Here is a 22,444-nt window from a genome sequence, read left to right as displayed (position 1 = left end):
AGGACAGCAGACGTGGAGTTTAAACCCACTGCTTTGCTAATGGCAGCCGTGCTGCGGCTTCATTCCGGGCTGGTCTTTATCTTATTTTTTTAAATATATTTTTATTGATTTCAGAGAGGGAGGGAGATCGAGAGAGAGAGAGAGAGAGAGAGAGAGAGAGAGAGAGAGAGAGAGAAGAATCCATGATGAGAGAGAATCATGGATCGGCCGCCTCCTGCACGCCCCACACTGGGGGTCGAGCCCGCAACCCGGGCCTGTGCCCCGACCGGGAATCGAACCCCGGCCTCCTGGTTCCTAGGTCGGCGCTCAGCCCCTGAGCCACGCTGGCCGGGCCACGCATAGAATTTAAACCCCCTGCTTCGTGCGCAGCGGCCGTGCTGTGGACTTCACTCAGGGCTGGTCTTGAGCTGAGAGAAATGGGGAAAGAGGGCAAAGCCAGCGGGCCATCGGGGATCCCTCCCCTCCCTCTCTGGGTGCAGGGGTGACCCTCCCCCAGCGTCTCCAGCCAGCCAAGGGGAGCCAGCCACCCGCCCAGAGGTGACAATGGGCCCCTGTGTGCGGCTGGCGGTTGGGGCGGCGCAGCCTCGGGGACTCAGGCAAATGAGCTGGGGTGCCCGCAGATATAGGGGCTCCTGGCCTCTGCTCCCACCTCAGAGCTCGGCCAGCATGCAGGGCAGCCTGGAGCCGCTGGGCGGGGGCCGGGTGCCCGCGGGGCCAGGGGACAGCCAGGCCGCGGCCGAGCTGCAGGAGCTGGCCCTGAGGTGGTTCATGGAGACGCAGGCCCCCCTCGTCCTGCAGGACGGAGCCCTGCCCCCCTGGTTCCACGGATTCATCACCCGCAAGTAAGGTACCCCCCGTCCCCCCGTCCACATGCCCCAGCCTGGCCCACAGCCCTTTGGGGAGGAAGGGAGGGCCTGGGGCCTTTAGGACAAACCTGGGTTCCACTTTCTCCCTGGGCTGGGCAGGGACCCCGGGAAGCTGTGGGCAGGCGAGCAGACTCGGGGGCACCCCGTTCCCTGGGGCACCAGCTCCCACTCTGCACACAGACTGGGTCCCGGACAGGCAGCAGGGGCAGGATGGCTCTAAAGGACTTGATGAGCCAGGCTGGTGTGGCCCAGTGGTTAAAGCGTCTGACTAGGAACCAGGAGGTCAGGGTTTGGCTCCCGGTCGGGGCACAGGCCCGGGTTGCGGGCTCCATCCCCAGTGGGGGGCGTGCGGGAGGCAGCCGACCCACGATTCTCTCTCATCATGGATGTTTCTCTCTCTCCCTCTCCCTCTCCCTTCCTCTCTGACATCAATAAAAATATGTGTTGTTGGGTGTTTTGTTTTTTTAAACATCTGGGGGCCTGTCACACTCCTCATTTAGGCCGAGCGCGTTGTTAGTGACGAGGCGACTGCTGTTTTCAGCAGTGACTGTCCCAGGCAAACCTGGGGGTCCAGACACCCCAGAAACAAGGGCCAAGTCCAGCCGGCATGGCTCGGGGGTTGAGCGTTGACCCCTGACCCACGAATCACGGATCAGCTGCCTCCCGCCCGATCGGTTCCCGGTCAGGGCACAGGCCCGGGTTGCACGGGCTCGGACGGAGGTCTGTGCCCCCGGGGGGCCGGCCGGGGCCTCCCAGCTCACGGCGTGCCCCCCGCCCAGGCAGGCAGAGCAGCGGCTCGGGGACCAAGCTCTCGGCTCCTTCCTCGTCCGCCTCAGTGACCGGACCACCGGCTACATCCTGTCCTACAGGTAAGAGAGGAAGCCTGTGTGTGTGTGTGGGGGGGTGGCGCTTGGGGGGGCTTGTGGGGGGACCCAGGCTCGGGCTCCATAACCCAGCCTTGCAGGTGAGCGCAGGCTTGGGGGTCCCCCATCCCTCGCTCCCTGGCCCCATAGCAGTGATGGCGAACCTCTGACACGCGTGTCAGAGGTGACACGCGAACTCATTTTTTTGGTTGATTTTTCTTGGTTAACTGGCATTTGAATATATAAAACAAATATCAGAAATATACGTCTTTGCTTGACTCTGGTGGCAAAGATCAAAACATTTCCCCAGGTGACACGGCACCAGAGTTACGTTAGGGTTTTTCAAAATGCGGACACGCCGGGAAGGGGGGGGTGGGGGCAGGGGGAACTCCTCCTGGAGGGCGGCGGGAGGTTCGAGGGGAGCTCTGAGCCCAGGATAGAAGGAAGAACAGCAAGTTCTCCCCTTTTTCTTTTCTTTTTTAAAAAAATATATTTTTATAGCCGAACCGGTGTGGCTCAGTGGATAGAGCGTCGGCCTGCGGACTGAAGGGTCCCGGGTTCGATTCCGGTCAAGGGCATGTGCCTTGGTTGCGGGCACATCCCCAGTAGGGGGCGTGCAGGAGGCAGCTGATCGATCTCTCTCGTCGATGTTTCTAACTCTCTATCCCTCTCCCTTCTTCTCTGTAAAAAATCAATAAAATATATTAAAAAATATATATATATATATTTATTGATGTCAGAGAGGAAGGGAGAGAGAGATAAAACCATCGATGAGAGAGAAACATCGATCAGCTGCCTCCTGCACACCCCCTACTGGGGATGTGCCCGCAACCAAGGTACATGCCCTTGGCCGGAATCGAACCCGGGACCCTCCAGTCCGCAGGCCGACGCTCTATCCACTGAGCCACACCGGCCGGCCATGTGTCACCCTTTAAACGCTGCACCCACTGTGTGCCTCCCTCCTGCCCCGTGTCCCTGCGCCCCCTGACCCCCCGGGGCAGGCTTTGTGCCTCCCGGGACCCTGGCTCCCGACCCTGGACACCCACCCACATGGGACACACCGCCCGCCCCAGGCCCGCGGCCCGAGGGGGTGTCAGCCGCCTGTCCTGTTGCAGGGGCAGCGACCGGTGCCGGCACTTTGTCATCTCCCAGCTCCCCAACCGGCGCTACCTGGTCTCGGGGGACAGGCACAGCCACCGCAGCCTGGCCGCGCTGCTGCACCACCACCAGGAGGCGCCCTTTGAGCCCTTCGGGGAGACCCTGGCCGCGGCCTGTGCCCGGGTAGGCGCCCCTCGTCCCGGGGGTGAGGGTGCGGGGGAGGGGGTGTTGCCCAGGCCTGGGGTGCCCCCCACCTCTCCCGGCCGCACACACGCCTTTTCCTCCTTTTTCCTGCCGGTGGGGGCTCTCCGCCCGCGCCCACGGGCCCTACGAACGTGGTTATTTTTTATTAATCCTCACCTGAGGATATTTCCATTGATTTTTTTTAAAGTTTATCTTTATTTAATTTTTTTTTAATGAAAGAGTTGGTCTAATGTCTGTCCTTCATGTTTTTTTTTAAAAAAATAGATTTTTATTGATGTCAGAGAGGCAGGGAGAGGGAGAGAGAGAAACATCCGTGATGAGAGAGAATCACGGATCGGCCGCCTCCTGCACGCCCCCCCACTGGGGATGGAGCCCGCAACCCGGGCCTGTGCCCTTGACCAGAATCGAACCCGGGACCCCTCAGTCCGCAGGCTGGTGCTCTATCCACTGAGCCACCCCGGCCAGGCCCATTGATTTTTAGAGAGAGAGGGAGGGAAGGGGAGAGACCGAGAGAGAAACATCGATGTGAGAGAGACTCATCCATTGGTTGCCTCCCACATGCACCCTGACCAGGGCCCGGGATGGAGCCTGCAACCCAGGCGTGTGCCCTTGAGCGGAATCGAACCCGGGACCCTTCAGTCTGAGGGCTGATGCTCTGTCCACTGAGCCACACCGGCCAGGGCCCATGGTCCCTAGTTGCAGAGGGGAGCCTGAGGCAGCGCCTCCCCACGCTCAGGGGCCTGGGGGGTGGGGGGTCATGTCCCAGGCCCTGGCCGCAGTCCCTGTGCGACACCCCCTGCCCCGTGTCCCCCGCCCGCAGCCGCAGGACGAGGACCCCTACGACACCATCACCCTGGGCCTCCACCGGGACCCCCCGGGCCTGGGAGACGCACCTGCCGGACCGGCCCCCTGGGGGGCCCCAGACCAGGCCGGCAGCCCCCGCCCCCCGCCCAGGCCTCGGGACCCCTTCCTCCACGCGGAGCGGAGCCCGGAGGTGGGTCCCTGGCGCGGGGTGGGGAGGGTGCAGGGCTGCTGGCCGAGAAGGCGGGGTCACCCTGGCCGGCCCTCAGGCTGCGAGGGGTGAGCCTGGCTCAGAGGAGGGGCCGTGGGCTGGGGTGGTGGCTGCCTCTGCGGCCTGTCATCTCTCTGAGCCTTGGGTCACCTACCCTTCCTGGGGGCCCCCCCTCTCCCCCGCTGGCCACACACCGGGGGAGCTCACCACCTGCTGCTGCAGGAATGGAGGACGATGCTGGGCGGGGGGGGGGGGGGGGGGGGCGGGAAGAGCAGGGAGTGGGGGGTGCAGGGTGTTGGGGGGAGCAGGGGACTACCCTGGAGGCAGGATGAGCTTGGATGGGAGGGAAGCCAGGTGACCCCGACTTTGAAGACTGTGCTCAGGGTCCCATGTGGCCGCTGGCTGGGTCCCGAGCCCATGCAACCAGCCCTGGGCGCAGGTCGGGGAACCTGAGGCCGGGGTGGGGTGCGGTGGGGTGGGGTGGGGCAGGGGGGCTCGGCTCATCCCAGAGCCTCAGTTTCCCCGCCGGCCTCGGAGCCGCGGGCGACCTCTACGGGGTCCTCTGTCCCTCGCTCCCCAGCCCCCCCGCCGGGTGCCCCCCGTGCCCGAGAGGAGAGCCTCGCTCCCGGACCCGTCGGATGGGGGCTCCCGCGACACGGTCTACGCGGAACTGAGGAGAGTGACGCCCGCGGGCAGCCAGGCCTGCGCCCCAGACGCGGGGGCCCAGAGGCGAGGCCGGGACGGAGGAGGCCAGCACAGGCCGGCTGGCCGGGGGCCGCCCCTCTCCCCGGGGACCCCAGCTCCCAGCCCCGCGGCGTCTCCGGCTCCCTGGGGCCGCCTCCTGCCGCCCGAGGCTCCGGGACCCTCAGCTGCCCCCTGGAGCCAGGGGTCCCCGCGGCCCAGCCCCCGGGCCCGGCCCAGCTCCCCCGACACCTACACGCCCATCAGGACGGCGGGCTCCCTGGGGGAGGAGGGGGCCGACGAGCAGGTCCCAGGCTGCTGGGGCGGCCCCGCCAGGCCCCCGGGTCCCGGGGCAGGTCTCACGCCCGGCAGGCTGTGGGCGCCCACGGACTGGGGCCACGAGAGGATCCCGGGGGCCCCCGAGGCCAGGAGCCCCTGTGAGCAAAGCCCAGCGGCCAAGAGCTCGGACGCCGGGCGGACACACAAGGTGGGCTCCGTGGGGGTCGGGGTGCCCTCGGGGAGCAGCTGGTGGGAAGGGGACCCTCCCTGCCTTTCTCTCTTTCTCTCTCTCTCTCTCTCTCTCTCTCTCTCTCTCTCTCTCTCTCTCCTTCCTTCCTTGTTAATCCTCACCCCAGGCTATTTTCCCATGGCTTTTTAGAGAGAGAGTGGAAGGAATAGAGAGAGACAGAGAGAGAAACGTTCACCTGAGAGAGACACACCTATCGGTTGCCTCCTGCACGCACCCCGACAAGGGCCGGGGATGGAGCCTGCAACAGAGGGATGTGCCCTTTTGACCGGAATCGAACCCGGGACCCTTCAGTCCGCGGGCCGATGCTCTACCCACTTAGCCACACCGGCCAGGGTCTGAGGTCTTTCTCTGGAGCCGACCAACAGGGGCTCCCTGTCCCCCCCACCCCCGGGCCGCTCGGGGGGTCCCAGAGCCCCTGAGCGGTGGAGAAGGGGTGTCCGGCCGACGTGTCCCAGGCCGGCCACTCCCTGCCATGTGACTTTGGGCGAGGCGGTTTCCCTGGCAACGCAGGGAAGATGACAGGAAGCCGGGTTACGTGGAATTCCAGAGAAACTAGTCCTTTTTTTTTTAGGATAAGTATGTTCCAGATCCTGCCATTATTCAGTGCTTATCTGAGCTGTACCTGGGCGTCCTGTATTCTTTTATTTTTTTAAAATATGTTTTTTATTGATTTTTATTTTATTTTATTTTTAAAATATATTTTATTGATTTTTTTACAGAGAGGAAGAGAGAGGGACAGAGAGTTAGAAACATCGATGAGAGAGAAACATCGATCAGCTGCCTCCTGCACATCTCCCACTGGGGATGTGCCTGCAACCAAGGTACGTGCCCTTGACCGGAATTGAACCCGGGACCCTTCAGTCCACAGGCCGACGCTCTATCCACTGAGCCACACCGGTTAGGGCTTTTATTGATTTGTAGAGAGAGAAGAAGGGAGAGGGAGAAAGAGAGAGAAACATTGATGAGAGAAACATCATGGATCGGCCGCCTCCTGCACGCCCCACACTGGGGATCGAGCCCACAACCTGGGCCTGTGCCCTGACCGGTAATCGAACCCTGACCTCCTGGTTCCTAGGTCAATGCTCAACCACTGAGCCACGCCGGCCGGGTGGGCATCCTCATTCAGCAACCCTCCCCGGGACCCGCGTTCCCTCAGCTACGGGAGGGGGTGTCCCCAGGGGCAGCACGTAGAGCAGCGATTTGCAACTGGGGTGCCATGGGAATTTTTAAAACACTGGAGGCCCGGTGCACGGATTCGTGCACCTGTGGGGTCCCTCGGCCTGGCCTGCGGGGATCGGGCTGAAACCGGCTCTCCGACATCCCCCGAGGGGTCCCGGATTGTGAGAGGGCGGTTCTCGGGTGACGCACCCCGGAATCGGGCTCCCTCCTCTCTGGTTCTGGGTTCGTCACCCGAGAACCGCAGCTGCCAAGTCACTGCAGCTCGGCAGCTCCTGTGTGGAGCGTCTGCCCCCTGGTGGTCAGTGCACATCATGGCTGCCGGTGGGAGCGTCTGCCCCCTGGTGGTCATTGTGTGTCATAGCTACTGGCCAGTCAGCAGGTAGCTTAGGCTTTTATATATACAGATGCTCTACCTGACTTTTTGGTCAGGGGCACTGACCTCTTTTCCCTTAGATTGTCAAAGGAAAAAAGAAAAAGAAAAGTGACAACAGCTTGCCCGGCCGGCGTGGCTCGGTGGTTGAGCCTCAACCTACGAACCCAGAAGTCAGGGTTTGAGTCCCCGTCAGGGCACAGGCCCGGGTTGTGGGCTCGATCCCCAGTGGGGGGCGTGCAGGAGGCAGCCGGTCCATGATTCTCTCTCATCATGGATGTTGTTCTCTCCCTCCCTCTCCTTCCTCTCTAAAAATCAATAAAAATATGTATTTTTAAAAAAAGATCAGCCAACACAATAGCCATCTGGTGTGAACGAATCAAAGTTTTACCTATTTTGGGGGTCAGATTGGCAAAAACTATGCTTTTTGCTGTGCCAGATGTAGCGAGACCGATTACAGATTCCAGGCCGACCCTGCAGCCCCCTACTCCATCCTACCCCCCTCCCCCCCTCCCCCTGCACTGAGGGCTGCTGGCGGAGCTCCCGTGGGGAAGGGCCTGACCCCGCCCCCAGCCCAGCCCAGGCTGCGTGTGACCCTTGGGGGGCCCTGGGTGTGCCCTCCCCATCCCGGACCCTGGCTCAGCATCTCCTCCCTCCTTGCAGCCCGACAAGTACCGGCGGCTCTTCTTTGCGGACAAGAAGCCCAGACCCTGAGACCAGGCCTCCGACCGCCCCCGCCCTGGGTCTCCCGTCCCTGAGCCAGGCCAGGGTCCCCCGGGCGGCCCTCCCCCACCCCCCTGCCCCCGGCCTGTGAGGGAGCCAGGCTCAGAGACACACCTGCCAGCCGCCTGCAGCTACGTCCTCTCTCCCAGGGCTGCCCACCCGTGAAGAGGAGACCAGCCCTGGCCGGTGTGGCTCAGTGGGTAGAGCGTCGCCTGTGGACCAAAGGGTCCCGGGTTCGATTCCGGTCAAGGGCACGGACCTCGGTGGCAGGCTCCTCCCCGGCCCGGGCCCTGGTCGGGGCGCGTGCCGGAGGCAACCCATCGATGGGTCTCTCTCACATCGATGTTTCTCTCTCTCCTCCCTTCCTCTCTGAAATCAATAAAAAGTATATTTAAAAAAAGAAATGGGAGTTGTCGGGACTGAGCACGGCCACCAGCCGGTGCCTGGCACACGATGAGCCCCGTCCGTGTCCATGGCAACCACTGTCACCTGAGGGAAACAGACACCATCCTCACCGAGCATCCGCCCCGCGTGGGGCTCCCCTGATGATCGGAGGGAGGGTGCGCCCTCCCTCCTCCCGCAGACCCGGGCGCCGAACCCGGCTCAGGGGGAAGGCAGGGCCCAGCCTGGGGGTGAGGGGCCCACGGCGGGAGGATCGAGGGTGAGGAGAGGGCGACGTGGACGCTGACCAGACGGCAGACACAGACCAGGCGGTGCGGGGACGGGAAAGCCTTTTACTCTCAGTTCACAGACCTGTGGGCAGCGCACGCCCGTGCGGACGCCATGCGGGTGGGAAGGGCGGACACCCGGCCGGGGCCCTGGGGCCCACGGTTCCCACGGCTCCACCCGGGGAAGGGCGGGGGGGGGGGAGTGGGGAGGCGAGATGGGGCGGGCGGGGCGGGTGGCAGCCCAGCGTGGGGTTCGAGAAAGATTGCATAGTTCGTGGAAATTTCATCCTCGCCCGGCCGGCCGGCGTGGCTCCGTGGCTGAGCGTGGACCGAGGAACCAGGAGGTCAGGGTTCGATTCCCGGTCAGGGCACAGGCCCGGGTCGCGGGCTCCATCCCCAGTGGGGGGCGTGCGGGAGGCGGCCGGTCCATGATTCTCTCTCATCATCGATGCTTCTCTCTCTCTCTGTCCCTCTCCCTTCCTCTCTGACATCAATAAAAATATATTAAAAAAAAAAATCTCATGCTCTTCTCCCCGCTTTGCCTGGGGTACCCCGGGCATGTGTTTCTAGCACGCAGACTGGTTGGTCCCCGCCGCTCAGGTGCCCGGCCTGCCCCTGGGGGGCATTTCTACGGGGAGGGGGCGGGGAACCAGGCACAGGGGGGTGGGGGGCAGAGGGAGGGCCTGTGAGGGGCCGGCCGTGGGGCTGGGCCGGACCACAGGGGCCTGGGGAGCCCTGCCCCTCCCGCCCCTTCCCTCCTCCCGCCCCTTCCCCGTGGAGGGTTTTTTGCTGAAAGGGCCGAGGACATGTCGGTGGGGGTCAGCCCCCGAGGCCGCAGCTCCTGTCCTGGTCCTGGGAGGTCAGAGCTGTGCAGACAGCAGAGGTGGACGGTGGCAGGCGGAGGGCCCGGAGCTCGGCCGCGTCCTCAGATCCGGACGTGGAAGGTGCTGGAGAGAGAGACAAGGGCGGGAGAGGGTGAGGCCGGGGCTGGGGGTGAGGCCTGGGCTGGGGGGGAGGCTGAGGGCTGGCCGTGTCCAGGACCCACCCCATCACCACAGGCCCCAGGTCCCCATCCTTCCTGGGGGAGCTGGCCCTGTGGGGAGGGGGGGCCAGGCACAGACTGAGGGCGCCAGGCTGGGGGTGAGCTCCCGCCTCCCGGCCGCTGGGCCTGCGGGCACCATGGGTTTTCGCTGTTGTTTTTGAGCCAATTCCTTGATTTTATTTTTTTTTATTTATTTTCTGCTAGCCCTCACTGTGGCTTACAATTCAATGCACCTTTATATCTGCTTCTGCTGTTTCCTATTTATTTGCTTTTTTCCTCAATTTTCCTTTATTCTTCCTTATCTTACCAGGTGCACTTAAAATGAGCTGGTTTTATTTATTTTTTTAAAAATGTTCTGTTCATCCTCACCTAAGGACAATTTTCTATTTATTTTTAGAGAGAGTGGAAGGGAGGGGGGAGAGACAGAGAGAGAGAGAAATATCCATGTGAGAGAGACACATCGCTGGGCTGCCTCCCGCACGCGCCCCGACCAGGGCCGGGGACCGAGCCCGCAACCCAGGTAACGTGCCCTTGACCGGAATCGAACCCGGGACCCTTCGGGCCGCGGGCCGACGCTCTACCCACCGAGCCACACCGGCTGGGCGCGGACACCGCCGTGGTGATGAGGGTGGCAGGGCCTGGGCCCCGGGCCCTGGGAGGCAGGTCCCCCAGGCGCAGCCCGCGCCCCCTCCCTCCAGCCCCCCACCCCGGGGGGCACCTGAGGAAGTCGGGCGCCTTGGCGATCATGTCCTCGAAGTCGGACAGGCCCAGCTTGCCGTCGCCGTCCAGGTCGGCCTCCTCGATGACCTTGTCGCACACCAGCACCACCTCGTCCTCCTCCAGCTCCGACTTGGTCAGCCGGGCCAGTGTCATCTCCAGGTCCTCCTTGCAGATGAAGTTGTCCGTGTTGAAGTCTGGGGGGGAGAGGGGGTGCTCAGACGAGGGCCGGCCACCCCGAGCACCTCCCCCGGCCTCTCCGCAAACACGCCGGGGACCCCGGGTCCCTGTCCCCAAGGCGGGGGTGGGGGGAGCAAGGGGCTCGCCCACGGGCAGCTCTGTACCCCCCTGAGGCCCCCACAGCCCCACAGACACCCACAGCGGCCGAGACACGTCAAACGGCCACACCTGAGCCCGGCCGGTGTGGCTCAGTGGTTGAGAGTGGACCTAGGAACCAGGAGGTCAGGGTTCGATTCCCGGTCAGGGCATGGGCCCGGGGTGCGGGCTCGATCCCCAGTGTGGGGCGTGCAGGGGGCAGCCGATCCGTGATTCTCTCTCATCATGGATGTTTCTCTCTCTCTCTCTCTCTCTCTCTCTCTCTCCCTTCCTCTCTGAAATCAATGACAATAAAAGGTGGCCGGGGTCAGGTCTGTGCGTGGGCCTCAGCCCCTCCCTGGGCCTCGGGGTCCCACCCACCCGGTCTGAGACACATCGAGGCACCCCTCAGCACGACATGTCCTGGGCTGGGCGGTGCACAGCGCCCCCTGGTGGCCGGTGGGGACGGGACGGAGGGCTGGGCCGGCCTCACCCCTGCAGCCTGGCCCCCTGGAGCTCACCACCCCGCGGGCTCGTTACCGTAGATCTTGAAGGCGTAGTTGGCCTTGAGGTCGCGCGGCGCCGACTCGCAGAGCACGGAGAACATGTCCACGAAGTCGTCGAAGGTGAGGTTGCCCTCGCCGTCCTCCGAGAAGGACTCCACGATCCGCTCCTTGAAGGGGTTCTCCTGGGGGGGCACCCGGTCAAAGGGGGGGTCGCCCGGGAGGACCCCAGGCCACACAGCTCACAGCCCACGGGACCCTGGAGGGTAGCTGAGCCCCCCCAGGCCTCAGTCTCCCCAGCACCCAGGGCCTCGGCCTCCCCATCACCCAGGGCCTCGGTCTCCCCATCACCCAGGGCCTCGGCCTCCCCATCACCCAGGGCCCCGGTCTCCCCATCCCCCAGGGCCTCGGCCTCCCCAGCACCCAGGGCCTCGGTCTCCCCATCCCCCAGGGCCTCGGCCTCCCCATCACCCAGGGCCCCGGTCTCCCCATCCCCCAGGGCCTCGGCCTCCCCAGCACCCAGGGCCTCGGTCTCCCCATCACCCAGGGCCCCGGTCTCCCCATCCCCCAGGGCCTCGGCCTCCCCAGCACCCAGGGCCTCGGTCTCCCCATCCCCCAGGGCCCCGGCCTCCCCATCACCCAGGGCCCCGGTCTCCCCATCCCCCAGGGTCTCGGTCTCCCCATCCCCCAGGGCCCCGGCCTCCCCATCACCCAGGGCCTCGGCCTCCCCATCACCCAGGGCCTCGGCCTCCCCATCACCCAGGGCCTCGGCCTCCCCATCACCCAGGGCCTCGGCCTCCCCATCACCCAGGGCCTCGGCCTCCCCATCACCCAGGGCCTCGGCCTCCCCATCACCCAGGGCCTCGGCCTCCCCATCACCCAGGGCCCCGGTCTCCCCATCACCCAGGGCCTCGGCCTCCCCATCACCCAGGGCCTCGGTCTCCCCATCACCCAGGGCCCCGGCCTCCCCATCCCCCAGGGCCTCGGCCTCCCCATCACCCAGGGCCCCGGTCTCCCCATCACCCAGGGCCCCGGTCTCCCCATCACCCAGGGCCTCGGTCTCCCCATCACCCAGGGCCCCGGCCTCCCCATCCCCCAGGGCCTCGGCCTCCCCATCCCCCAGGGCCTCGGCCTCCCCATCACCCAGGGCCCCGGCCTCCCCATCCCCCAGGGCCTCGGCCTCCCCATCACCCAGGGCCTCGGCCTCCCCATCACCCAGGGCCTCGGCCTCCCCATCACCCAGGGCCCCGGTCTCCCCATCACCCAGGGCCTCGGTCTCCCCATCACCCAGGGCCCCGGCCTCCCCATCACCCAGGGCCCCGGTCTCCCCATCCCCCAGGGCCCCGGTCTCCCCATCCCCCAGGGCTTCGGCCTCCCCATCACCCAGGGCCCCGGTCTCCCCATCCCCCAGGGCCTCGGCCTCCCCAGCACCCAGGGCCTCGGTCTCCCCATCCCCCAGGGCCTCGGCCTCCCCATCACCCAGGGCCCCGGTCTCCCCATCCCCCAGGGCCTCGGCCTCCCCATCACCCAGGGCCCCGGCCTCCCCATCCCCCAGGGCCCCGGTCTCCCCATCACCCAGGGCCTCGGCCTCCCCATCCCCCAGGGCCTCGGCCTCCCCATCACCCAGGGCCTCGGCCTCCCCATCACCCAGGGCCCCGGCCTCCCCATCACCCAGGGCCTCGGTCTCCCCATCACCCAGGGCCCCGGCCTCCCCATCACCCAGGGCCTCGGTCTCCCCATCACCCAGGGCCCCGGCCTCCCCATCACCCAGGGCCCCGGCCTCCCCATCACCCAGGGCCCCGGCCTCCCCATCACCCAGGGCCCCGGCCTCCCCATCACCCAGGGCCCCGGCCTCCCCATCACCCAGGGCCCCGGCCTCCCCATCACCCAGGGCCTCGGCCTCCCCATCACCCAGGGCCCCGGTCTCCCCGTCACCCAGGACCTCGGCCTCCCCATCACCCAGGGCCCCGGTCTCCCCGTCACCCAGGACCTCGGCCTCCCCATCACCCAGGGCCCCGGTCTCCCCATCACCCAGGGCCCCGGTCTCCCCGTCACCCAGGGCCTCGGCCTCCCCATCACCCAGGGCCCCGGTCTCCCCGTCACCCAGGACCTCGGCCTCCCCAGCACCCAGGGCCTCGGTCTCCCCAGCACCCAGGGACTCGGTCTCCCCATCCCCCAGGGCCCCGGCCTCCCCAGCACCCAGGGACTCGGTCTCCCCAGCACCCAGGGCCTCGTCCTCCCCATCCCCCAGGGCCCCGGTCTCCCCATCACCCAGGGCCTCGGCCTCCCCATCCCCCAGGGACTCGGTCTCCCCGTCACCCAGGGCCCCGGTCTCCCCATCCCCCAGGGCCCCGGTCTCCCCATCACCCAGGGCCTCGGCCTCCCCAGCACCCAGGGACTCGGTCTCCCCATCACCCAGGGCCTCGGCCTCCCCATCCCCCAGGGCCCCGGTCTCCCCATCACCCAGGGCCTCGGCCTCCCCATCCCCCAGGGACTCGGTCTCCCCATCACCCAGGGACTCGGTCTCCCCATCACCCAGGGCCTCGGTCTCCCCATCACCCTGGGCCTCGGTCTCCCCATCCCCCAGGGACTCGGTCTCCCCATCACCCAGGGACTCGGTCTCCCCATCACCCTGGGCCTCGGTCTCCCCATCCCCCAGGGCCTCGGTCTCCCCATCACCCAGGGCCTCGGTCTCCCCATCACCCAGGGACTCGGTCTCCCCATCACCCAGGGCCTCGGTCTCCCCATCACCCTGGGCCTCGGTCTCCCCATCCCCCAGGGCCTCGGTCTCCCCATCACCCAGGGCCTCGGTCTCCCCATCACCCAGGGACTCGGTCTCCCCATCACCCTGGGCCTCGGTCTCCCCATCCCCCAGGGCCTCGGTCTCCCCATCCCCCAGGGACTCGGTCTCCCCATCACCCAGGGACTCGGTCTCCCCATCACCCTGGGCCTCGGCCTCCCCAGCACCCAGGGCCCCGGTCTCCCCAGCACCCAGGGCCTCGGTCTCCCCATCACCCAGGTCCCCGGTCTCCCCAGCACCCAGGGCCTCGGTCTCCCCATCACCCAGGTCCCCGGTCTCCCCAGCACCCAGGGCCTCGGCCTCCCCATCACCCAGGTCCCCGGTCTCCCCAGCACCCAGGGCCTCGGTCTCCCCATCACCCAGGTCCCCGGTCTCCCCAGCACCCAGGGCCTCGGTCTCCCCATCACCCAGGTCCCCGGTCTCCCCAGCACCCAGGGCCTCGGCCTCCCCATCACCCAGGTCCCCGGTCTCCCCAGCACCCAGGGCCTCGGTCTCCCCAGCACCCAGGTCCCCGGTCTCCCCAGCACCCAGGGCCTCGGTCTCCCCATCACCCAGGTCCCCGGTCTCCCCAGCACCCAGGGCCTCGGCCTCCCCATCACCCAGGTCCCCGGTCTCCCCAGCACCCAGGGCCTCGGTCTCCCCAGCGCCCACCCGGCTGGGCCGTGACAGGCGTGTGTGGCTCGAGCATGGGCGGTGCACCAGGCCGGCTCCTGGCCGAGCTCGCCCTGACCGCACGTCACACTGTGGCATTCGGGTGAGCACAGGGCGCCCTTCCCGGAGTGGCTCAGTGGTGAGAGCGTCGGCCTGCGCACCCAAGGGTTGCAGGTTCGACTCCCGGTCAAGGGCACAAGCCTGGGTTGTGGGTTTGATCCCCAGCTGTGGGAGTCTGGGAGACAACCAATTGATGTGTCTCTCTCACATCGATGTTTCTCGCTCTTCCGCTCGCTTCCACTCTCTCTAAAAAAAATCATTGGAAAAATATCCTTCAGTGAGGATAAAAAAAAAAAAAGAAAAAGAAAGAATGAATGGAGCCTGGCGGGCGTGGCTCAGTAGCTGAGCATCAACCCAGGAACCAGGAGGTCACCGTTCGATTCCCGGTCAGGGCACAGGCCCGGGCTGCGGGCTCCATCCCCAGTGGGGGGCGTGCAGGAGGCAGCCGATCCGTGATTCTCTCTTATCATGGATGTTTCTCTCTCTCCCTCTCCCTTCCTCTCAGAAATCAATTTAAATATATTTAGCCCTGCTGGTGTGGCTCAGTGGATAGAGCCTCCACCTGCGGACTGAAGGGTCCCGGGTTCGATTCCGGTCAAGGGCATGTGCCTCAGTTGCAGGCTCCTCCCCGGCCCGGGCCCTGGTCGGGCGCGTGCAGGAGGCAACCCATCGACGTGTCTCTCTCACATCGATGTGTCTCTCTCTTTCCCTCTCTCTTCCACTCTAAGAATCAATGGGAAAATATCCTCAGATGAGGAAGAACAAAAGTAAATAAAATAAAAATAAAATGAAAAAGCAGACGGAAGGGCCATGAATCACCGAGCCCCGCAGGCCTGGGCAGTGGGGTGGGGGTGGGGGTGGGGGTGATCATGGCAGCCTCCCGGAGTCCCGCACGCAGCTCGCTGGCTCACAGGGCAGCAGGGAAACCGAGGCACAGAGAGGCGACGCATGGAGCCCGCTCAGAGGGGCAGGGTCCCTGTGCCCCGCCCGCCCGTCCCCCCCCTTCCTGCTGCCCCCCGAGGCTCCCCCTGCTCCGCCCGAGGCAGCGGCCGCCCCTCACCTACCCGGAGCTCGGGCATCTGGATGATCAGGCTCATGGGCACGTGGACGATGGGGCTCTTCCGGTAGTCCATGGGGACCAGGTTGGGGGCCAGCTCGTAGAACCTCGCGTGCAGCCTGCGGAGGGTCGGGGGGAGAGGAGGCGCTGCAGCGGGGTGACCCAGTCCCCAGGCCCGGGCGCCGGCCCTGGGTGGTTTAGCGGCAGAAACTCAAAAGCTTTAAAAGTCTATCCCTCCAGCCCGGCCGGTGTGGCTCAGTGGTTGGCCCTTGGACCGAGGGGTCCTGGGTTCGATTTCCGGTCAAGGGCACATCAGGGCACGTGCAGGGCACGTGTGGGTCTCTCTCACATCGATGTTTCTCTCTGTGTCTTCCTCTCTCTCTAAGAATCAATGGGAAAATATCCTCAGGTGAGGATTAACAACGAAAGGGGGTGTGTGTGTGACATCTGTAATACTTTCAACAATAAAGATAAAGTTTTAAAAAGGAAAAGATTGGAAAAAATACGCGACACTAAAGTCACAGCCAGGCGAAGGCCCCGGGGCTGCTGGCCGGGTGGGCCTGTGTGTGCCGGCTGATAGGGGGCGCAGCCTGACTGGGGGCGCTGGGCTCTCGCCACAGGAACAGAGGTGGCTGATGGGGGGCTGCCCACTCGGGGTCAGTGGGGGAGGAAGGGCTGTGCCCAGGGAGCAACCAGATCCAGCTGGCGGGGGCCGGAGCGCGCGGGGGGCGGGGGGGGGGGGGTGTTGGGGAGGGGAGAGGCGAGTGGGGGAGACGTCGGATGATGGTTATCTGTGAGCCTGACTCCGTATCACTGAGCTGGGCCCCAGGCTGCAAAGAAAACCTACAGCTCACCTTTCCTCCCTGCTGCCTGGGCAGCTCAGACACCCTTCTGGGTGGGGCGGAGGGGGGGGGTGCAGGGAGGTAGGAGGGGGTGGAGGGAGGAGGATGGGGGTGGAGGGAGGTGACAGGGAGTTGGAGGAGGTGGAGGGAGGCGGAAGGGGGTGGAGGGGGCAGGAAGAGATGGAGGGGGCGGGAGGAGGTGGAGGGGGCGGGAGGAGGTGGAGGGGGCGGAGGGAGGTGGGAGGGCTTGGAGGGAGGGGGTGGGGGTGGCAGCCCTGGGTGGCCCCTGGGAGCAGGTCTGAGGCCTCTGGGTCTGGGCCCATTTATCAAACTCCACACCGTGGCGTTCCTGCCTCTCAGCAGTGCTCTGAGGGTGCGATCATGGCCCCCATTTTATTTTTTAAATATATTTTTACTGATCTCAGAGAGGAAGGGAGAGAGAGAGAAACATCCATGATGAGAGAGCATCACGGATCGGCTGCCTCCTGCAGGCCCCACACTGGGGATCGAGCCCACAACCCGGGCCTGTGCCCTGACCGGAATCGAACCCTGACCTCCGGGTTCCCAGGCCGACGCTCCACCCCTGAGCCACGCCGGCGGGGCCTGGTCCCGGTTCCTTAGACGCACCGGAGGCTCAGATCGCGCCCAAGGCCCCGGAGCTGGGAAGCCGGAGCCGAGCCCCAGTGACGATGCCAAGACCTTTGCCCTTTGCCCTTTGCCCTGCCGTCCGAGGAGGTGGACGAGGGGTGCCCGCGCCCACCCAGGGGACAGGGAGGAAGAGCAGCCTGGCCGCGCAGAGCAGAGCAGAGCGGTCGGGCCCGACCGACCACCACAGCCTCTGGGACGCGGTACCGGCTCGCGTTGGGCTCGCGTCCGGCCTGCCCGCCCCCAGGGAACGTGATCCTGGGCCCCTGCAGCTCCTCCTGCCACCCGATCCCGCAGGCCGGGCCGGGTTTCCTGGCATTCGATGCCTCCGCTCGCCGTCTGGTCCTGGGGCTCTGAGGCTCCCGCCCCTTCATCTCTCCGGTTCTAGGCCGAGCCTCCCCGCCCCCACAGAAAGGGGGATCGAGCCCGCCACCCGGGCCTGTGCCCTTGACCGCAGTCGAACCCGGGACCCTACAGTCCGCAGGCCGACGCTCTATCCACTGAGCCACACTGGCCAGGCGGGGGTGGGAGGTTCTTGAGTTCACACCGCACTCGGCTCCCGACAGTGACAGGCCCTTCCCCGGCTCAGGGCTCAGGCTGTGCGACCGACCGACCGACCGACCAGCCCGCACGGGGCGCCCCAGGCCCTGCCCAGCTCGGTCCCGGCTCCCAGGGGTGAGCAGAAGCCACACTCACTTGAGGATGTCTTTCTTATTGAAGAAGGTGCAGTCCTGTCGAGAAAACACAGCCGGTCAATTGTGTAGTCCTGGCTCCTCCTTCCTCAGCACCCCTCCCCCACCCCCTGCCCCTCCCCCACCCCCACCCCTCCCCTTCCCCACCCCAACCCCCTCCCCCACCCCCTCCCCCACCCCCACCCCCTCCCCCACCAGGAATGACCCCGTCAGCGCTGGGGCCAGGACAGTCAGACCACCGAGCACCCCGGGGTCCACAGCCTAGCGGGTCCGGAAACCTCCTCCTGATGCCCTGGGCCTGACCCGGGGGCCTGCGTGCAGGACAAGGGCTGTGCGGGGAGCACGGAGGGGCAGATGGGGGCGCCGCGGGTCCGAGGGGCGCCCTGTGGGATCGGAGGGGCAGCAGCTGGGACACAGCTCAGGAGTGGGGACAGACGGGGCCACCCCACAGCGCAGCCCCTGAGCAGGAGCCTGGGGGAGCTGGTGTCTGCGGGGCAGCGGGGAGCCTGGGGGAGCTGGGTGTCTGCGGGGGAGCTGGGTGCCTGGGGGAGCTGGGTGTCTGCGGGGCAGCGGGGAGCCTGGGGGAGCGGGGAGCCTGGGGGAGCTGGGTGTCTGCGGGGCAGCTGGGTGTCAGAGGGGGAGCGGGGAGCCTGGGGGAGCTGGGTGTCTGCGGGGCAGCTGGGTGTCTGCGGGGCAGCGGGGAGCCCAGGGGAGCTGGGTGTCTGCGGGGCAGTGGGGAGCCCAGGGGAGCTGGGTGTCTGAGGGGGAGCTGGGTGTCTGCGGGGGAGCTGGGTATCTGAGGGGGAGCTGGGTGTCTGCGGGGGAGCTGGGTGTCTGTGGGGCAGCTGGGTGTCTGCGGGGCAGCTGGGTGTCTGCGGGGCAGCTGGGTGTCTGAGGGGCAGCTGGGTGTCTGTGGTGGAGCAGGGAGCCCGTGGGTGCTGGGTGTCTGCGGGGCGGCTGAAACCACAGGAATCCACGGGGTCACAGTGGGAAGGTGACAGGGCGGAACTGGTGGCAACTGGACAGGGAAGGGCATCCACTATTTTCTTTCTTTTTTTTTTGTTCATCTTCACTGAGGATATTTTCCCATTCATTTTAGAGAGAGTGGAAGAGAGAGAGGGAGAGACAGAGAGAAACATCGATGTGAGAGAGACACATCCATGGGTTGCCTCCTGCACGAGCCCCGACCAGGGCCCGGGCCGGGGAGGAGCCAGCCACCAAGGTCCGTGCCCTTGACTGGAATCGAACCCGGGACCCTTTGGTCTGCAGGACAAAAGAAAGAGGAAGGAGGGAGGGAAGGGGGAGGAAGAAAGGGGTGGGTGAGAAAAGAAGGGATTGTGGCAGAAGGGGTGGGAGGCTGGAGGGGCCGCTGGGAGGGCGGGCGAGGAAGTAGTGGGCAGCCCTTCAGCCTGATGAGACCAGGAGGCCAGTCCAGGGCCCTGCTGGGGTCACAGGGCAGGGATCCCGGGGTGGGGGGCTGAGTGACAGGACTTGTTCTTCACAGAGGAGGTGGTGGCGGCCAGCAGAGGTGGAACCCCAGAGGAGCAGCCTGGGGTCTGGGGGAGGCAGCCAGCAAGCTTGCTTTATTTATTTATTGACTTTAAAGTCTTCCTTTACACGAAAAAATATATATAAATAAGTAAAGTCACCAGAAAAAAAATAAAAAAATAAAGTCTTCTTTAAAAAAAAAAAAGTATATATATATATATATATATATATATATATATATATATATATATATATTATTGATCTCAGAGAGGAAGGGAGAGAGAGAGAAACATCAATGAGAGAGAATCATGGATCGGCTGCCTCCCGCACGCTCCCCACTGGGGATGGAGCCCGCACCTGGGCCTGTGCCCTTGACCAGGAATCGAATCGTGACCTCCTGGTTCATCAGTTGATGCTCAACCACTGAGCCACGCCCGCGAGGCCAGCCCTGTTCTAGAGCAGCCGTGGGCAAACTACAGCCCGCGGGCCGGATCCGGCCCGTTTGAAATGAATAAAACTAAAAAAAAAAAGACCGTACCCTTTTATGTAATGATGTTTACTTTGAATTTATATTAGTTCACACAAACACTCCATCCATGCTTTTGTTCCGGCCTCCCGTCCAGTTTAAGAACCCATTGTGGCCCTCGAGTCAAAAAGTTTGCCCACCCCTGGTCTAGAGCGATCATGTCAAACTCAAAGGCTAACATGGGCCAAACAAATGAGGCATGCGGCCCCTCTGGCTGCGAGTTTGACATGCTCGCTCTAGCGTGTGAGGGGCCTAGGATCTGAGAGGCAGAGAAGTGGTCAGGGAAGAAACCTGGACCTGAGGGATCACGGGCACTGGGGGGCCGGGAGGGGGGCAGGAAACCCCCTCACAGTGTCCCCCACTTGGGGAGGCGGCGGCTAGAACTCGGGGTCACCCACGGACCCCCCCTGTCTGGCCTGTGGCCGGCCGGAGAGTCAGAGGGAGGGACACGGGAGGCTCAGGTTTCTCGGGTCGGCGGGGTCCAGCCAGGCTCTGGCGAAGGAGCAGAACCCAAGGCAGGGACTGGCTCCAAAGCGTCACCCAACGCCAGGCCGGTCTGAGCCGGGAACCCGGGCTCCCCGCCCCCACGGGGCTACTCGTCACCCGTCAGCATGGCCTACCTGCTCACGGGTGCCCATCTGTGCCACGTCTGAGCGTTTACCCGAGCTGTGCCCTCCGCCCGGAACGCCTCCTGCAGGCCCCCGCTGGGCCGGCTCCGGCGCCGTCCAGAGTGACAGCCCCCTTCCCCACTGGTCTCCCACTCCCACTCGTGCCCTCCCCTGATCCAGAAGGAGCGCACGCAGCCCCCACCCCCAACGAAGAGAGTGAGTCCTATCCCCTGGGAGCCCCACCAGGCAGGGTCCCGAATGGCCCCTCGGCCTTTGTTTACCCGTCTGTGAAATGGGCCCAGCCACCCACCCACCAGACAGACGGTGATCCATGGCACTGAGGGGTAAGCTCAGCAAGTACAGGGTCTGGTACAGCAGGTGCTGCATGAATGTGGGTCCCCCACTCCTCGTCAGGGCCTTAGGAGGGAGCTGGGAGATCTGTTCTTCACACACTCGGGCTCCCGGGAGGAGGGGGCCAGGGCCGCCCCAGACAGAGGACCCCCATTTTCGACACCAAAATGCATATTCCTGACGGGGAGGGCGGGCAGCGTGTCCCCACAGCACAGGGCACGCAGGTGACAACCCAGTCAGGTCCTCTGCCTGGGACGCCGGGAGGAGGCCCCCGGGAGGGGGAGGCACCCCAGGGCATGGGCATCTGCAGCTCAGACAGGTTTTGCATGGGAGGGAGGGCCCTGGGGACCCCCCAGCCCGCCGAGGGAGGGGACCTGACAGGTCTAAGAGGCCTGCAGAGGGGCCCGGGGAGGGGACCATGGCAGGCTGGTACCTGCCTGGCCATCTCGCTCCATCATGTCCACACTGGGCCGAAGGAAGAGCCCCAGGTCATAAGGAAGACACCCCAACACCCCATCGCCCTCGGGGGCCGCTGTCCCTGCCTCCGCACCCTGGCAGGACCCCGCTCGGCTCCCCTTCGGAGAGTCGCGGCCCTGCCAAGGTCACGCCTGGGGCGAAGGCAGAGGCCGGGTGGGACCGGGGTCGGGGGGATCGGCGGCGACGGGGGGCCGAGGGGGGCGGCGCGGGCTCACCTGGTAGTTGTCCAGCTGCTCCTCGGTGAAGATGGTCTGCTTGTTCCCCATGGTGCGCGGCCACCGGCCACCGGGCGCCGCCTCCTCCCGCGGCCGCCCGGCTCCTGGCGCATCCCGCCGCGCAGTGCCTTGGAGGGGCGTGGCCGGCCGAGGGGCGTGGCGTGGCCGGAGGACAGGCCGAACCAAGGGGCGGGGCCTAGAAACGGGGCGTGACCGGAGGAATCAAGTGAAGGGGCGGGGCCTGCTGTCGAGGCGGGCGAAGTCAAACAGCGGGGCGGGGTCTGAAGAGGGGCGTGGCCTCAGGGCAGGGCACGGTCTGGGGCGTGGTCTGAGTACAGACGAAGTCTAATGAGGGGCGGGGTCTGACTCGGGGCGTGGTCTCGGGGGCGGATCACGATATGGGGCGTGGCCTTAGGGTGGGGCGTGGCCTGCGGTCGGGGCGGAAGGAGGGCTCCGGCTGGAGAGCCGACCGCCGGAAGAGGGCGCTGCTGGCAGGTCCGGCGACGGCACCCGCAGGAGTGGGCGGGGCGAACCCGGCACTTCCGGGCGGGAGCGGGGTCAGGGCGCACACGCGGCTGCGGGGCTGATGTACACACTTTCGAGGGGTGCAGGGGGACAAGATGAGGGACCTGGCGCCCCGCGGCCATGCGGCGGGGGAGCTCTGACCTGTGGGCGCCCCTTGCGTAGAAGGATGGGTCATTGCGGTTGACGCCGGAGGCTCCAGCAGACGCGGGGCAGGACATCTCCCTGCGCCTCTTAGCGGGGCGGACAGGAATTTGCTCGCCTGTCTCTGAATCCTGGGACACGGGCATGAGACTTGGCACCGTTTAAAGGGCTCGCTGTGTCCGGGGACTTACTGTGCCAAAGGCCGGGGCGATGTCTGTGGCCTTTAAGCCAATGGCCTCACCGCCAAGTCCCTTTGAGGGGTCAGCCCACGTGTTCATTCTCACCCTCGGGACAGCCACTCTCAGGGGCCTCATCTCCACCCCGCAGATGAGGTCACTGCTCGGGGGGGCCCTGGGCTGGGCAGTGGCAACATGGCTGTGTTAGGGGCAGAAATAGAATTTTGCATCCATTCTCATTCAAGAACTGCCTATGATCGTGGAAAGATTTAACCCACCTTGTTGCCCAAACAATGGAGTCCCACTCCAGCCTGCATTGCCTAGCTCCTCAAGCCTGGAATCCCTACGTCCCCATGTAATCTTGGTCCCTCTTCCCTATATAAGCAGCTGGCTTATGGGGGGTGGGGGGTTGCAGAGCAG

The 22,444-nt window shown here is 65.3% G+C and overlaps 2 protein-coding genes across 2 annotated transcripts; one reads left to right on the top strand and one right to left on the bottom strand.

Annotated features, from left to right (window-relative positions):
• Positions 1–666: 666 nt before the first annotated feature.
• SH2D7 (SH2 domain containing 7) lies at positions 667–7,516 on the top strand (the record flags this gene model as incomplete). Its single annotated transcript, XM_081114899.1, has 6 exons — positions 667–842; positions 1,646–1,735; positions 2,845–3,010; positions 3,852–4,025; positions 4,624–5,211; positions 7,466–7,516. The coding sequence occupies 6 exons, from the start codon at positions 667–669 to the stop codon at positions 7,514–7,516; spliced, it is 1,245 nt and encodes a 414-aa protein (XP_080971025.1).
• Positions 7,517–8,240: 724 nt separating this feature from the next.
• Positions 8,241–21,307, bottom strand: CIB2 (calcium and integrin binding family member 2). Its single transcript, XM_081114896.1, has 6 exons — positions 21,183–21,307; positions 17,522–17,556; positions 15,346–15,457; positions 10,808–10,955; positions 9,954–10,149; positions 8,241–9,140 (listed from the first exon to the last, which is right to left on the bottom strand). The coding sequence occupies exons 1-6, from the start codon at positions 21,231–21,233 to the stop codon at positions 9,119–9,121; spliced, it is 564 nt and encodes a 187-aa protein (XP_080971022.1). The 5' UTR covers positions 21,234–21,307; the 3' UTR covers positions 8,241–9,118.
• Positions 21,308–22,444: the final 1,137 nt, after the last annotated feature.

Source organism: Myotis nattereri (assembly GCF_964212035.1).
Source record: "Myotis nattereri genome assembly, chromosome: 21".
Lineage (NCBI taxonomy): Eukaryota > Metazoa > Chordata > Mammalia > Chiroptera > Vespertilionidae > Myotis > Myotis nattereri.
This window is presented reverse-complemented; position numbering and strand designations above follow the sequence as displayed.

Excerpts from the sequence above, each read along its gene's own strand:
- CIB2 (XM_081114896.1), bottom strand. The coding sequence starts at position 21,233 with ATGGGGAACAAGCAGACCATCTTCACCGAGGAGCAGCTGGACAACTAC. Across the intron at positions 10,150-10,807 it reads CTACGCCTTCAAGATCTACG|ACTTCAACACGGACAACTTC; the intron begins GTAACGAGCCCG and ends TCTCCCCCCCAG. Across the intron at positions 9,141-9,953 it reads AAGGCGCCCGACTTCCTCAG|CACCTTCCACGTCCGGATCT; the intron begins GTGCCCCCCGGG and ends CTCTCTCTCCAG.